The sequence below is a fragment of the Strix uralensis genome, chromosome 38, assembly GCF_047716275.1.
Source record: "Strix uralensis isolate ZFMK-TIS-50842 chromosome 38, bStrUra1, whole genome shotgun sequence".
Classification (NCBI taxonomy): Eukaryota; Metazoa; Chordata; class Aves; order Strigiformes; family Strigidae; genus Strix; species Strix uralensis.
In genome coordinates, this window is record NC_134009.1 from 939,906 (window position 1) to 953,609 (window position 13,704).

The 13,704-nt window shown below is 69.0% G+C and overlaps 3 protein-coding genes across 6 annotated transcripts; 1 reads left to right on the forward strand and 2 right to left on the reverse strand.

Annotated features, from left to right (window-relative positions):
• Positions 1 to 1,159: 1,159 nt before the first annotated feature.
• Positions 1,160 to 4,285, forward strand: ATG4D (autophagy related 4D cysteine peptidase). The gene is given in 12 exon segments (XM_074854713.1): positions 1,160 to 1,386; positions 1,567 to 1,650; positions 1,755 to 1,928; positions 2,040 to 2,231; positions 2,640 to 2,898; positions 2,991 to 3,055; positions 3,155 to 3,285; positions 3,386 to 3,464; positions 3,557 to 3,633; positions 3,735 to 3,854; positions 3,959 to 4,072; positions 4,074 to 4,285. Coding segments are annotated over 12 exon segments (1,479 nt in total). The 5' UTR covers positions 1,160 to 1,265; the 3' UTR covers positions 4,137 to 4,285.
• KRI1 (KRI1 homolog) lies at positions 4,241 to 9,262 on the reverse strand. 2 transcript variants are annotated; one of them, XM_074854666.1, is made up of 19 exons: positions 9,078 to 9,262; positions 8,876 to 8,943; positions 8,663 to 8,768; positions 8,456 to 8,573; positions 8,291 to 8,348; positions 8,141 to 8,190; positions 7,950 to 8,043; positions 7,773 to 7,847; positions 7,546 to 7,664; positions 7,352 to 7,466; positions 6,963 to 7,058; positions 6,676 to 6,846; positions 6,513 to 6,588; positions 6,353 to 6,435; positions 6,093 to 6,219; positions 5,463 to 5,593; positions 5,301 to 5,365; positions 5,116 to 5,211; positions 4,241 to 5,009 (listed from the first exon to the last, which is right to left on the reverse strand). In XM_074854666.1, the coding sequence occupies exons 1-19, from the start codon at positions 9,157 to 9,159 to the stop codon at positions 4,514 to 4,516; spliced, it is 2,226 nt and encodes a 741-aa protein (XP_074710767.1). In that variant the 5' UTR covers positions 9,160 to 9,262; the 3' UTR covers positions 4,241 to 4,513. The 2 variants fall into 2 exon arrangements, with proteins under 2 accessions (XP_074710767.1, XP_074710768.1); XM_074854667.1 differs by having other exon boundaries at positions 9,116 to 9,171.
• A 268-nt stretch (positions 9,263 to 9,530) lies between these two features.
• Positions 9,531 to 13,308, reverse strand: AP1M2 (adaptor related protein complex 1 subunit mu 2). Of its 3 annotated transcripts, none has more exons than XM_074854737.1 (12): positions 13,226 to 13,308; positions 12,850 to 13,006; positions 12,690 to 12,757; positions 12,459 to 12,589; positions 12,227 to 12,374; positions 11,333 to 11,459; positions 11,091 to 11,233; positions 10,940 to 11,011; positions 10,703 to 10,861; positions 10,471 to 10,596; positions 9,739 to 9,814; positions 9,531 to 9,627 (listed from the first exon to the last, which is right to left on the reverse strand). In XM_074854737.1, exons 1-12 carry the CDS (start codon positions 13,265 to 13,267, stop codon positions 9,605 to 9,607), a joined length of 1,272 nt encoding a protein of 423 aa, XP_074710838.1. In that variant the 5' UTR covers positions 13,268 to 13,308; the 3' UTR covers positions 9,531 to 9,604. The 3 variants fall into 3 exon arrangements, with proteins under 3 accessions (XP_074710838.1, XP_074710837.1, XP_074710839.1); XM_074854736.1 differs by having other exon boundaries at positions 11,333 to 11,454; positions 12,222 to 12,374; XM_074854738.1 differs by lacking the exon at positions 13,226 to 13,308 and adding an exon at positions 13,118 to 13,135 and having other exon boundaries at positions 11,333 to 11,454; positions 12,222 to 12,374.
• Between the last annotated feature and the right edge of the window lie 396 nt (positions 13,309 to 13,704).

The window sequence follows — 13,704 nt, forward strand, 5'->3', positions numbered from 1 at the left end:
GGGGGGCCCAGACGCCTGGATCCCACCGAGATTGGGGGGGGGGGGGGGGGGGGATGTTCCACGGGGGGATTTGGGGGGGGGGGGGGTAGGGCCCGGACGGTCCCACGCATGGGAGGGGTCCTATGGGGTGTGGGGGGGGCGGGCAGGGTGTTGTCATGTCCCCCCCCCCCCCATTTTGGGTGCTGGGAACCCCCCCGGGCGGGGGCAGGTGCTGGGCTCGGCGCTGCCAAAGGCGCCCGCGGCCCCGGCGCACCCAGCCCCACACCGGCACGGTGGGGGGCCCAGCCCCACGGCTGCGGGGGGGCGGGGGGGCTGCGGTTTAAGGGGGGGGGTCCCCGCTCCCACGGTGCGTGCACCGGCACCAGTCGCACGTCGATCTGGGGGGGGACACACACCCCTAATCTGGGGGGCTGGGACGCTTCTCTATGGGGCCGGCACCCCGCTATGGGGCCAGCGGCGCCGTCTGGGGGGCTGGGACCCCTCTATGGGGGGCGGGGGGCTCTCTCCGGGGGTGGGGGGGGGGGCCCTTTGCCCCCCAGCCCCGCCCCAGCCGCTTGCCCCACACCGGCCCCCGCGGGGGTGTGGGGTGTGGGGGGGGTGTGGGGTCCCCCCCATGGGGGTGTCAGAGCGTCCCCACCTCCCCAAGTCCCCCCCCACTCCACGGGGTCCCTGTGACCCCCCAATGTGTCCCCAAAATGTCCCTGTGACCCCCCATGACCCCTCATGGGGTCCCTGTGTCCCCCCCATGACCTTAGGTGTCCTTGTCCCCCCCAGTGTGACTCCAGGGGGTCCCTGTGTCCCCCCCCACTCCACAGGGTCCCTGTGACCCCCCAATGTGTCCCCAGAATGTCCCTGTGCCCCCCAGTGTCCCCTCATGGGGTCCCTGTGTCCCCCCCATGACCTCTGGGGGGGTCCCTGTCCCCCCCAGTGTGACCCCAGCGGTTCCCTGTGTCCCCCCCCCTCCACGGAGTCCCTGTGACCCCCCAATGTGTCCCCAGAATGTCCCTGTGCCCCCCCGTGTCCCCCTATGGGGTCCCTGTGTGTCCCCCCCGCAGGCACACGTGCCCCGTCACCATGGCGACCCCTCCCCGCCTTCTTCGCCCCGCCCCCTTTACGACACTTCCGCCCGGCGCCGGCGCCTCTTCCGGCGTCGCGCCCACAACCAAGATGGCGGCGGCGGCGGCAGCAGCGGGTGGCGGTACCGGTACCACCCGGGAACGGCCCCGCCCCCGCCGGGACCCCGCCCCGCCCCGCGCGCCGCCGCCATGAGCGCGGGGCCCAAACGGGGGGGGGGCGAGGAGGGCGGCCCCGGGACCCCCCCCGGGGCTGAGGAGGGGGCGCGGGTGCGGGGCCGCTTCCTCTCGGCCTGGAACAGCGTCCGATACGGTGCGGGCCTGGGGGGGGGGCAACCGGACCGGGGGGGTCCCGAGGGGGGGGAAACCGGACCGGGGGGGGCTCCCGGGGCTGCGGGAGGGAGTGACCGGACCGGGGGGGGCGGTCCCGGGATCGGGGGTTGGAAAACCGGGACCGGGGTCCCCGCTGACCCCCCCTTCCCCCCCCCCTCAGGCTGGACGGTGCGAACGAGGCCCCATTTCAACAAACTCTCCCCCCTCCACCTCCTGGGCCGCGTCTACCGGTTGGGAGCCGAGGGTGAGTGTTGAGGGGGGGGAACCCCGCGATGGTTTTTGGCCGGGGGGGGGGGGGAGCTGAAGCGGGGGGGTGTCTCCTACCCCCCCCCCCCCCCCCCCCCGCAGAGGATCTGGCCCGTTTCCAGCGGGATTTCACCTCCCGGCTGTGGCTGACGTACCGGCGGGGCTTCCCGGCGCTGGAGGGGACCCCCCGCACCACGGACGGCGGCTGGGGGTGCATGCTGCGCAGCGCCCAGATGCTGCTGGCCCAGGGCCTCGTCCTGCACCTGCTGGGCAGGGGTAAGGAGGGGGGGGGGGGAAAAACCACCCCCACACCCCCCAAAACTCCTGGGGTGCCCCCCCCCGGGCTGCCCCCGTGACACCCCCCCACCCTGCCGCTGCTGCTCCCAGACTGGACGTGGCCTGAGGCGCTGCTGGAGGTGGAGGCCGGGTCGCGGCGGTGGTGGGACACACCAGGACCCCCCCGGGATGGACCGGGACCCCCCAGGAGCCCCCCAGGATGGAGACAGGATCCCGCAGGTTGGACACGGGACCCCTCAGGATCAGCCCGGGAACCCCCAGGATGGACACGGGATACCCCAGGTTGGGCACCGGACCCCACTGGGACCCCCCCAGGATCCCCCCCAGGACCCCTCAGGATAGACATGGGACCCCCAGGGCCCTCCCTGGCCCCCCAGGATGGCCACAGGACCCCCCCAGACACCTCCAGGACCCCTCAGGATGGATGTGGGATCCCCCAGGAACCCCAGGCCCCCCCCCCCGGGCCCCCAGGATGGTGATAGGATCCCCCAGGATGGCCACAGGGCCCCCCGAGACCCCCCAGGATGGCCAAGGAAGCCCCCAGGATCCCCTCAGTAGGGACACAGGACCCCCAAGGACCCCCCCGAGACCCCCCAGATGGACACGGAGCCCCCCAGGACCCCCCTGGGACCCCCCAGGATGGCCACGGGACCCCTCAGGACCCCCCAGAACCACCCTGGATCCCCCCAGGATGGCCACGGAACCCCCCAGGAGCCCCCCAGGACCCCCCAGGATGGCAATGGAACCCTCCAGGATCCCCTCAGGACCCCCCCGGCCCTCCCCGGGCCCCCCCGCGGGAGGCGGAGCGGCGGCACCGCGCCATCGTGGCCTGGTTCGCCGACCACCCCCGGGCGCCCTTCGGCATCCACCGCTTGGTGGAATTGGGCCGGGACGCCGGGAAAAAAGCCGGGGATTGGTACGGCCCCTCCATCGTCGCCCACATCCTTCGGTGAGCAGGGAGGGGGCAGGGGGGGGCTCCCCCCTTTATTTTGGGGGGTTGCAGCCCCCCCCCTTTGCACGACTCACCCCCTCCCGTGGCAGGAGGGCGGTGGAGACCTGCCCGGAGACCCGCGGCCTCTCGGTCTACGTCTCGCAGGATTGCACCGGTACGCGCCGGGGCGGCGCAGAGGGGGTCCCTCTCCCCCATTTTGGGGGGGTTTTGAGCGCCCTGATAAGCAGCCCCCTGCCCCCCATTTTTTTGGCAGTTTACAAGGGGGACGTCGCCGGGCTGGTGGCAGCTACGCCGGAGCCCCGGCAGCGTCGCGCCGTCGTGGTGCTGGTGCCGGTGCGGTTGGGGGGTGAGACCTTGAACCCCGTTTACGTGGATTGTGTCAAGGTGGGGGCGGTTCCGCCAGGAATCGGGGTCCCGGTGCTGCCGCGGTGGCTGCTGGGACCACTGACCCCCAACTTCATACGTGTGTGTCCCCCCCCCCCAGGAGCTGCTGAAACTGAAATCCTGCGTCGGCATCATCGGCGGCAAACCCCGGCACTCGCTCTACTTCGTCGGCTTCCAGGGTACCAGCGCCGGCACCACGCGGGTTGGGGAGGCGGGGGGGGCACCCCAGGGATGGGGGGGACACCCCAACAACTTCTTCCCCCCCCCCCAGATGATTTCTTGCTCTACCTGGACCCCCACTACTGCCAGCCCTTCGTGGACACCTCCCGGGAGAACTTCCCCTTGCAGGTGGGTGCTGGGGAGGGGGGACACCCCTCAATAAAAGGGTCTGGGGGGGGTCCCAGCATGGTGTAACCCCCCCAAAAATATTCTCCTGCCCCCCCCCCCAGTCCTTCCACTGCGGCTCCCCGCGGAAAATGGCCTTTGGGAAGATGGATCCCAGCTGCACCATCGGCTTCTACGCCGGCGGCGAGCGGGACCTGGAGGAGCTCTGCGCCGACCTGGCCCGCGTGAGGCCCCGGGGAGGAGGGGGGGGGGGGTGGATTTTGGGGTGCCCCCCCCGCCCTTTCCCAATTCCTTCCTCACCCTGTACCCCCCCATCTCCCTTCTCCAGGTCCTGACCCCCCCCTCGGCGCCAGAGCGTTACCCCATCTTCACGCTGGCAGAGGGGCAAGCGCCAGATCACGGCCTGGAGCCCCCCCCCAGCCCCGCGCCCCCCCCCGCCGCCGCAGCCCCCCCGCGCTGGCAAGCGCCCCAAAAAACCCGGCGCCGACGAGTTCGTTTTCCTCTGACCCCCCCCACCCGGACCCCCCCCATACACTGGATCACACCCCTGGGGTGCTGCCCCTGCGGTTTGGGGGTGCTGCTGCAATTTGGGGGGGTGGGGTGTGGGGGGCGCTGCGGTTTGGGGGGGCCGTGGTGACACCCCCCACCCACCCCCCCCTCAGGTTTGGGGCCGTTTTGGTTCACTACTGCCCCGGGACCGGCGCTCAGGGCCGGTGTTTGCTGTGTCTCAGCCTGGGGGGGGGGGGGGCCAAGCTGAGCCCACCCCATACCCCCCCTCCCCCCCCCCCCCAGCACAGGGACCCCCCGCCCAGCACCGTGGGGGCCACATTCCCACCCCCCCACCCCCCCCCCAATTGGTGGTTTTTTGGCTGTCACACGCTGCTCACGGCGAGGGGGGGGGATTATTTATTGCTCCACTCAGGACCCCCCCTCGTCCGTCTGTCTGTCCGTGTGTGTGTCCCCCCCCAATTAAAAATGAACTTGAACCAGAGTACGGCCCATGATGGTGTTTCTCGGTCACCACGTCCCCGCCCCGGTGCCGGATCAGGCCCGGGGGGCTTTGCCCCCCCCCGCTGCCCCCCCCTTTTTGCGCTGCTGCCGCAGCAGCTGCCGGTACCGCAGTCGCCGGGGGTTGAGGCCGAAGGCTTCCAACCGCTTCCCGCTGAAATCCCGGCCCCCCAACCGCACCGCCAGGCCCAGGGGGGCTGAGCCCCGGCGTCGGGCCCCCCCGGGCTGGGGGGGGCGCGTTGTGGGGTGCGGGGGGGGCCCCCTTGGGCTCTGGGGGGGGCTCTGAGGTTCCCGGCTCCTCCAGTCGCTTCCGCTTGTCCCGGCCTTTCTTCCCCAGCTTGGATTTGGCCGCTGGTGCTGGTTCCTCAGGCCTGGGGGGTGGGATGGGGGTGAGGGGGGACTGTGTACCCCCCCCCAGGGACCCCCCCAAACCCCCTTGAGGACCCCCCAACCCCCCCCAGGGCCCCCCCAACTTACTCAGCCATGAGGGATTTGAAGATTTGTTGCTTTTTCCAAGCGTTCTGTGCCCGCCGGCTGTAGTTTGCCTGATCCTGCCGCTCCTCCTGCTCCGAGCTGGGGGCGAGGGGGGTGCTGAGCCCCCCAAAAATGGGGGGACACACACACAGGACCCCCCCCCACTCCCCCTTCCCCCCTGTCCTCACCGGTACATGCAGGTCTTGCGCAGGGAGCACCAGCGGTTCAGCTCTTTGTCGTCAGCTGCCAGGATCTAAAGGGGGGGGGGGTGGGGTATGGGGCAGAGTTGGGGGGCACAGACCCCACGGGGGGGGGTCCAGAAACCCCGGGGGGGGCAGGAAGGGCTCTACCTCGTCAGTGGTGAGGCCGAAGTCACAGGGGAGGACGTTGCGGTACTTGAAGCGACAGGGCAGGTCCCCCACCAGGTCCTCGTAGTCCAGGTGGTAAAACTCCTCCAGGTACTGCTCGAAGGTGCTGGCGGCTGCGGGGGTGGGGGGCAGCGATTTGGGGGGGTCTCAGGGATTTGAGAGGGGTCTTGGATTTGGGGGATGGCTCAGGGATTTGGGGGGGTCTCAGATTTGAGGGAGTTTCGAGGATTTGGGTAAGTTTCGGGGATTTGGGTAAGTTTCGGGGATTTGGGTAAGTTTCGGGGATTTGGGTAAGTTTCGGGGATTTGGGGGGGGTCTCAGATCTGAGGGAGTTTCAGGGATTTGGGGCAGTTGCAGGGATTTGAGGGGGGTCTCAGATTTGGGGGAGCTTCAGGGATGTGAAGGGGGGTTCTCGGGGATTTGGGGGATGTCTCAGGGATTTGGGGGATGTCTCACGGATTTTGGGGGGTCTCAGATCTGGGGGTGTTTCAGGGATTTGGGGGGAGGTCTCAGGGATTTGAGGGGGTCTCAGATTTGGGGGATGTCTCAGGGATGTGGGGGGTCTCAGATCTGGGGGTGTTTCAGGGATTTGGGGGGGGTCTCAGGACTCACCAGGGTCGAACGTCGGCTTTTCCCGCTCCACCGCTTCCCTGAACCGCGTCTTGCGCCGCTTCTTCCCCAGCGCCGGGGGCTGCCGCCGGTTTGGGGGGGGCGCTTCTGGGTTGTAATCGGCGTCCATCTGCACCGGGGGGGGGGGGGGGGGGGGGGCAAGGAGGGGGTGGGGGGGCTGCCTGCATCCTGCCTGCACCGCCCACCCCTGTGATGAGTTCTGCCCGGCCTCAGCTGGGGGGGGGGGGATGATACACACGTACCACAAAATCAGGGTCTTCGCAGTGGGGCTCGTGCTCGCCCTCCCCCTCCTCCCGGCCCGTCCAGGCGTCCCAGTTCCAGTCGTCTGTGGGGGGGACACACGGTGACACCCCGTAGGGGACAGGGGGGGTGACAGGACCCACCCCCCCCCTCCCCACTCACCATCCAGCCCCTCCTCCTCCTCAAACTGCGGCTTCTCCTCCTCCCCCTGGCCGTAATAATCGTCGCCAAAACATTCCTGAGGGGGCAAAGGGGGGGGTCAGGGAGAGGGACACGGATTTGGGGGGGACACAGAGGTTTGGGGACGGGGGTCGGGGACACCCACCGCCATCAGCCGGTCGTGCTGGGCCGGGTCGAAGTCCTCCTGGAGGAGGGTGGGGGTGAAGCCGACGGCGGCGTTGCCGGTGGCCTCGCGCAGCCGCGCCAGCCGGGCCGCCACCTCCTCCCGCTTCAGGTTCTTCAGCTGCTTCAGCTCCTCCCGCTTCCGCGCCTTCTCCTGCGGGCGGACGGACGGACGCGGTGCCGGGGACGGACGGACGCGGTGCCGGGGACGGACGGACGGAGGCGGCGGTGCCTCTGTGTGTCTGTCCTGCCCCCAACCCCCCCCCTCACCTTCCTCTTCCTCTCCCGAATCTGCTCCCGCTTCTCCTTCCGCCGCTCGTCCCGGCGCCGCACCGAGGTGGGGATGCTCCGGGGGTACGTCTTCACCTGGGGGGGGGCTTGGGGTCAGCACCCCCCACCCCTTTAATTTGACACCCCCACCCCTTAAATTTGACACATCCCCGCCTTAAATTTTACACCCCCTCACCCCTTCAATTTTAGACCCCCCCCTTAAATTTTAGACCCCTCTCCTTAAATTTTACACCCCCTCACCCCTTAAATTCTACACACCCCCCACACTCCTTAAATTCTATACCCCCACCCCTTAAATTTTACACACCCCCCCTTAAATTTTACACCCCCTACACCTTCAATTTTACCCCCCAAATTCCCCCCCCCACCTGCTCGGCGTCGGGCTCCTCGAAGCGGAAATTATAGCGACGTTCGAAATCCTCCTGCTTGGCCAGGAAGAGCTCGCCCTCGTCCGAGGAGTCGGCCAGGCGGGGGGGGGACGCCCTGGGGGGGTGGGTGGGACACAGTGGGGGGGTGAAGGTGGTGCAGTGGGGTTTGGGGGTGCTGGGGGGGTCCCGCTCACCCTTCAGCATCGTCCTCCTCCTCCTCCTCCTCGCGGTAGCCCTGGTTGAGGATGTAATCGCGCAGGAAGCGCTCGCCGGGGTCCAGCGCTGGGTCGGTCCAGTACTGCTGGAGGGGCACCTGTGGGGCGAGGGGGGGGAATTGAGGGCACGGGGGGGGGACACGCAGCCCCCCCTGCATCGCAGGGCCAGCGCTGTCACGAGCTGTGCCCAGCCTCAGCCCCCTCACCAGGTCCTGCAGCGGCTCCGGGGGGGCCTCCCCCTGCCCCTTCAGCCAGCGGATGTAATCCTCCTCCTCCTGCTCCTGCGGGGGGGGGGCACACACACAGCATCAGGCCTGGGACCCCCCCCCAAACCCCCAAAACCTCCCTGGCTGCCCCCCCCCCCCCCCCCCCGCCCGCCTCACCTTCTCCTCCGCTGTCCGGCTGCGCCGTCGGAGTAGGGCTGAGCCCCCCCCCTCCTCCTCCTCCTCCTCACTGTCAGCCATGAAGGCTCGGAAGCTGCCGGGGGGGGGGGACACACACAGAGTTACCCCCCCTGTTATGCTGAGGACCCCCCCAAAGCATCAGAGCCCCCCCAAACGTTGCAGCCCCCCACCTCTCCTTCAGCTCCCGCTGCTCCTCTGCGTAGCTCCTGGAGGCCGCTCGCTGTAGGGAGAAACAGGGGGGGTCAGCACCAAGGCGGGGGGGGGGGCACAGAGTGATTTGGGGGGGTCACACACAGTCCTGTCCCCCCCCCCAACCCCACCTTCTTCCGCTCAGCCACTGCCTCTTCGTCCTCCTCATCTGCCTCGTCCACGTATTTGCTGCGGGGAAGGCGGGAGGGTCAGATTCCAGGATTACCCCCCCCCGCTCCCCAAAAAGACGTGCACCCCCCAAAAAAAGCCCCCACCCCCCGAAACTCCCCTCTCACCCCTCCTTCTCCAGCACCACCTTCCTCTCATAGTCCTTCAGGTACATCGGCTTGGCCGGGCGCTCTTCCTCCTCCTCCTCCTCCTCCTCCTCCTCGGCATCACTCCCCGACGAGGAATCTGGGGCGGGAGGGGATGGGGGGTTTTGGGGGACCCCCCGGGTTTGGGGACCCCCCTCCCCCAGGGGTTTGGGGACACCCCCGCGGTACCTCGTTGGCTGTAGAAGGTGGCGCCTTCCTGGTAGATCCGGGGGTCCCGGGTCTTCAGCAGCGCCAAGGTGCGGTAGAAATCCCGCTCCAGGCGGGGGTCCAGGGCCTGGGGGGAACCCCGGGGGGTGGACTCAGGGGTGCGGGGGGGACCCGGGAGTCCCGGGGGGGGGAACCCCGGTCACCGGGGCTTGGTGGGGGGGAGCCTCAACTCACCACCTCGTCCCCGCTGGAGTCGGTCTCGGAGCTGGAGCCGTCCCCGGTGTCCCCATAACGGTCCTGCACTGTGGGGGGACCCCTCAGCCACCGGTACCGGGGGGTTCCCGGTGTCGTCCTTCTCTCCCCCCGCCCCGCCCCGGGTCCCCGAGCTCCGTTCCCCTCCCCCTAAGCCCCGCCGGCCCCGCCCCGCCCCGCTCACGCCGCTGCAGCTCCTCGCGCCGCCGGTATCGCCGGTACCGCTCCGCGAAGGCCGCGTTCACTCGCAGCTCCGGCTCCGGCATCTCCGCCCACGTGACCGGCACTTCCGCCGCCGCCGTCACGTGAGGGGCGTGTAGGGATGCGTGTGTGTGACGGACACGCCCCCTTGGCCTATCACCACGCCCCCCTCGGCATATGGTCACGCCCCGTCCTCTCCCGCTCTTAAAAGGGAAACGCTCCCAGCTCCTCGGGTGGGGCCCACCCGCTCCCGCTGCATCCCCAAACCCCTCCCCCCCCGTTCCGAGATCCCCAGAGCGCCCCCTCCCCCCCGAGCCTTCATCCCTCCCCCGCCCCGAGATTCTTCCACCTCCAGGCGGAACCCCCGAGCCCCACGCTGTCCCCATGCCTCCCCCAGCCCCCCCTCGCCCCCAAAACAGATCCACAGGGGCGGTGGTCTCGGCTCCATCTTTATAGGGACAGAGGAGGGGGGGGCGCAGGGAGGGGGTCCGGGGGGTGCGGGGAGCCCCCCTAGCTGGTGCGGAGCTGGTAGTCTGCAAAAGGAAAATGGGGGGGGGGTGAGGAGGGGGGGTGGCGTCCCCGAGCTGGGCGTTCCGGGGTGTCCCGGGGGTTCCTGGGGGGTCCCGGGGGGGTCCCGGACTCACCCCCACTCTGGGTGATGTAGCGCACCCAGGGCAGCGCCTGGTACCCGCTCTTCTCGATGATCTTCATGTACCGCACCTGGGGGGGGGAGGGTGCAGATGGAGCCCCCCCCGGCGCACCCCGACACCCCCCCGGGGTACCCTGACACCCTCCAGCTCCCCCCGCTGCAGAGGGGACGCTGCCCCCCCCCACCCCAGGCCACCCCCGTGGGGACACCAGGGGCCACATCCCCAATCTGTCCCCCCTGCCCCATCCCCTCCACCCTGTCCCCAAATGCATGGGGACACCCCGGGGACCCCCACAGGCCACGTCCCCTCAACCCTGTCCCCAAAACACACGGGACACCCCCCCCCCCCCCAGGGACCCCCCCAGGCCACGTCCCCACCACCCCATCCCTGAAACACAAGGGGCCACCACCCTGGGGACCTCATGGGCCTTGTCCCCAGCATGTCCCCTCCACCCTGTCCCCAATAGACACGGGGCCACCTCCCTGGGGTCCCCACGGGCCACATCTTCACCACCCTGTCCCCACATGGGGCCACCTCCCTGGGGACCCCCTGAGCCACGTCCCCGATGTGTCCCCACCACCCTGTCCCCAAAACACAAGGCACCCCCCTCCCTGGGGACCCCACGGGCCTTGTCCCCGGCACATCCCCTCCACCCTGTCCCCCAAAGACACGAGACCCCCACCCTGGGGACCCCCCTGGGGCCACGTCCCCCTCCCTTGGTGGCACCTGGATGCCTGAGACGGTGAAGTAGGGGATCTCGAAGCGGACGGAGATGGGCGGCCGTCCCTCCTCTTCCTCCTTCTCCACGCTGGGCAGCCCGAAGTGGGCGCGCATCAGGTGCTCCTTCCCCCCCTGCGCGGCACCCGCACAGCTGGGGACGGCGCCGGGGGGGCCACCGGCTCAGGGAACCCCCCGGGAGGGGACCCCGGCCTCGGGGATGGGGGGTGGGTGACCTCACCGGGAAGGATTTGATGGTCCAGATGACGAGGTTCCTCTCCGGGAGGTACCTGGCGGAGCCCGCGCTGGTCTTGAACTTGGGGGAGTCGGCGTCGCTGGGCACCGGCACCGCGATCTCCACCCCATTGGCCACCGACTGCTTCTTGAACTGGCCCTTGGCCTTGGGGGGGGACACACGCGTGGGGTGACAGGCAGCTGGGGGTCCCCCGTGGGGGCAGTGACCTCCTCGGCATCTCACCTTGACCATGATCTCCACCCGGCTGTGGGAGAACTTCTCGATGACCGACTCGATCCAGATGAGCGGCTTCACCTGGGGTGGGGGCAAAAAGGGGTCATCCCCGTGTCCCCCCCATGTCCCCTCTCCGAGGAGGGGGGGCCCCGACCCCCACCTGGGTGTTGAGGCGGTAGGACATGAGCTCGAAGTCCCCGTCGGGGGGGATGAAGGAGATGGTGCGGTCGTTGTCGAAGCGGGACAGACGGACGCACTGGTGGAACTTCACGTCCTCCAGCTCCACCGACTTGTTCTTGCCCCCTGGGCGGGGAGGGAGGGTGTTGGGGGGGGCGAGGGGACGGGGACGCGTCACCCCCCTGCGTCAGGGCTGTCCCCAAGCCCCCCCCCGGCCGCACTCACGCCCGGTCAGCTCGAAGAGGACGCGGTCGTTGAGGCCCAGGCGCAGCTCGGGCATCCCCGAGAGGAAAACCTTCAGCTTGATGGTGCCCACCACCTCGCTCAGCAGCACGCTCCCGTTGGCGCTCACCTGCGGGCGCCGGCACCGGCTTCATCACCGGCACCATCCTCATCCTCATCGCCAGCCCCAGCCCCATCATCACCATCGTCGTCACTGTCCCCATCACCAGCCCCCTCAACCTCAACATCCTCATCGCCAGCCTCGTTGCAGTCAATGTCACCATCCTCATCAGCGACTTCATCACCAGCCCCATCACCACCCTCATCCTCATCACCAGCCCCACCAATGTCACCATCCTCATCCTCATCACCAGCCCCATCACCATCCTCATCACATCTTCACCACCAGCCCCATCACCATCCTCATCCTCATGACAAGCCCCATCAATGTCACCATCCTCATCCTCATCACCAGTCCCATCACCATACACATCACCAGCCCCATCATCACCATCCTGATCTTCATCCCCATCCCCAGCACCATCATCACCATCCTCATCCCCATCCCCAGCCTCATCCCCAGCCCTGCTGTCACCAAACTCATCTTCATCCCCATCACCAGCTTCATCCTCATCCCCATCGACAGCCCCATCCCCAGCCCCACTGTCACCAACCTCATCTTCATCCCCACCACCAGCACCATCCTCATCCTCATCCCCATCGACAGCCCCAGCCCCAGCCCTGCTCTCACCATCCTCATCTTCATCCCCACCACCATCCCCATCCCCATTCCCCCACCCCCCACCCAGCAGCAGCCCCTGCCACAGCAGGACCCCCACAGCCCCCCCATGGTTTGCAGCCCCCCCCCCCATTTGCAGCCCCCCCTCCCCACCTCACCAGCAGGTTCACCGACTCGATGACGTCGATGAAGACCTCGTTCTTCTTGTACTTGATGCCCTCGGAGCGCCAGGACACGGCGTTGGTCACCGTGGTGGGGACGCGGGACTTGCCCGTCTCCAGCTTGTTGCCCTCCTGTGTGATGTACCTGCGGTGTGGGGGTGCAGAGGGCGGTTGAGGGGGGCGTGAGGGGGTCCTGCTGTGCCCCCCCGGCCCCCCCAGCCCCGCTCACTCCTGCAGGATCTTGCTGTCCGTGGTCTGCGGGAAGCCAAAGTCCATCAGCTCGTCCAGGAGCTCGTAGACGATGACGAAGTTGTCGCGGATGCTCTCCTCCTCCAGCTCCTTGAAATACTCACAGAAAACCTGGGGGGGGGGGTGTGACACTGGGCACGTCCGTCATCCCCCCGGGGAGAGGAGCTCCCCAAAATAGGGGTCCTGTTCCCCCCAGCCCCCCCCAGCTCACCTCCACCACCTTGTAGAGGAAGGAGTAGACCAAGGAAGCGTTGCCGTTCTTCTTGGTGGTGGCCACCACTGGCGGGGGGGGGGGTTAAGGAAAGGGGGAGCACTGGGGGGGGGTCCCCACGCCCCTGGGGGTTGGGGGGGGGGTGTCGGCGGAAGGATACGGTAGAGGTTGGCGTGTTTGATCCAGAGGAAGTGGACCTTGCCGTGGGTCAGGAGGGGGGTGAGGGCCCCCTCCTCCTCCCGCTGCAGCACCAGCCCCATGAAGTGCTCGATCTCCCCCAGCCCCACGTCCCCCTTGTAGTTGCGGCTGATCAGCGGCTGTGGGGTGGTGATGGGGGGGGGGGTGTCAGAAGTGGGGGATCCCCCCCCTCCAAACTGCTCACCCCATCCCCGGGGTCACAGGGGTCACCGCCAGGCTCCGGCACTGACCTTGGCTGACCTTCAAGGCCAGAGGTGCTTCCCACCCCCAACACCTGGGCCCCCCCCCGGGGGGTTTTGGGGGGTGTAGAGGGTTTTTTTTTTGGGGGGGGGCCTCACCTTCCCCTTGAGGTCCAGGATGAAGAGGGCGGAGGCGGCCATGGCGGGGCCCCGGCAGCCACCGCGTCACCGTCACCGTCACCTGCTCCAGGTGAGCGGCTGCGCCCACGGGCGTGTGGGGCCCTTAAAGGGGACGGCTCAGCCCCACAGACACCCACGGGGGGGTGGGGGGGGACTCCTCCAGGTTCGGCCACCCCATGGGGGGGCACTGGTCACCTCTGGCCCAGCCGGGTGGTCTTGTGGGGGGATGTGGGTTGGGACCACCCCCCTCCCCCCCCCCCAGGGGACTCCCAGCCTGGGGGGCGGGGGGGGGGGGGGGCTGTGCAGCACCCTGGGTCCCCCAACTCAGCCTGGGGGGGTCCCTGCAGCAGCCCGAGGTCCCCATTCCACCCTGGGGGGGGGGGTTGGTGCACTCTTGGGGGTCTCTCATCCCATCCTGGGGCGTCCCTGCAGCACCCCAACCCCCGGATCCCCCAACC

Excerpts from the sequence above, each read along its gene's own strand:
- KRI1 (XM_074854666.1), bottom strand. The coding sequence starts at position 9,159 with ATGCCGGAGCCGGAGCTGCGAGTGAACGCGGCCTTCGCGGAGCGGTAC. Across the intron at positions 8,191-8,290 it reads CAGTGGCTGAGCGGAAGAAG|CGAGCGGCCTCCAGGAGCTA; the intron begins GTGGGGTTGGGG and ends TTCTCCCTACAG. Across the intron at positions 7,059-7,351 it reads AGGAGCCCGACGCCGAGCAG|GTGAAGACGTACCCCCGGAG; the intron begins GTGGGGGGGGGA and ends GCCCCCCCCCAG.
- AP1M2 (XM_074854737.1), bottom strand. The coding sequence starts at position 13,267 with ATGGCCGCCTCCGCCCTCTTCATCCTGGACCTCAAGGGGAAG. Across the intron at positions 11,234-11,332 it reads CCTCTTCGAGCTGACCGGGC|GGGGCAAGAACAAGTCGGTG; the intron begins GTGAGTGCGGCC and ends CTCCCCGCCCAG. Across the intron at positions 10,597-10,702 it reads GGACCATCAAATCCTTCCCG|GGGGGGAAGGAGCACCTGAT; the intron begins GTGAGGTCACCC and ends GGTGCCGCGCAG.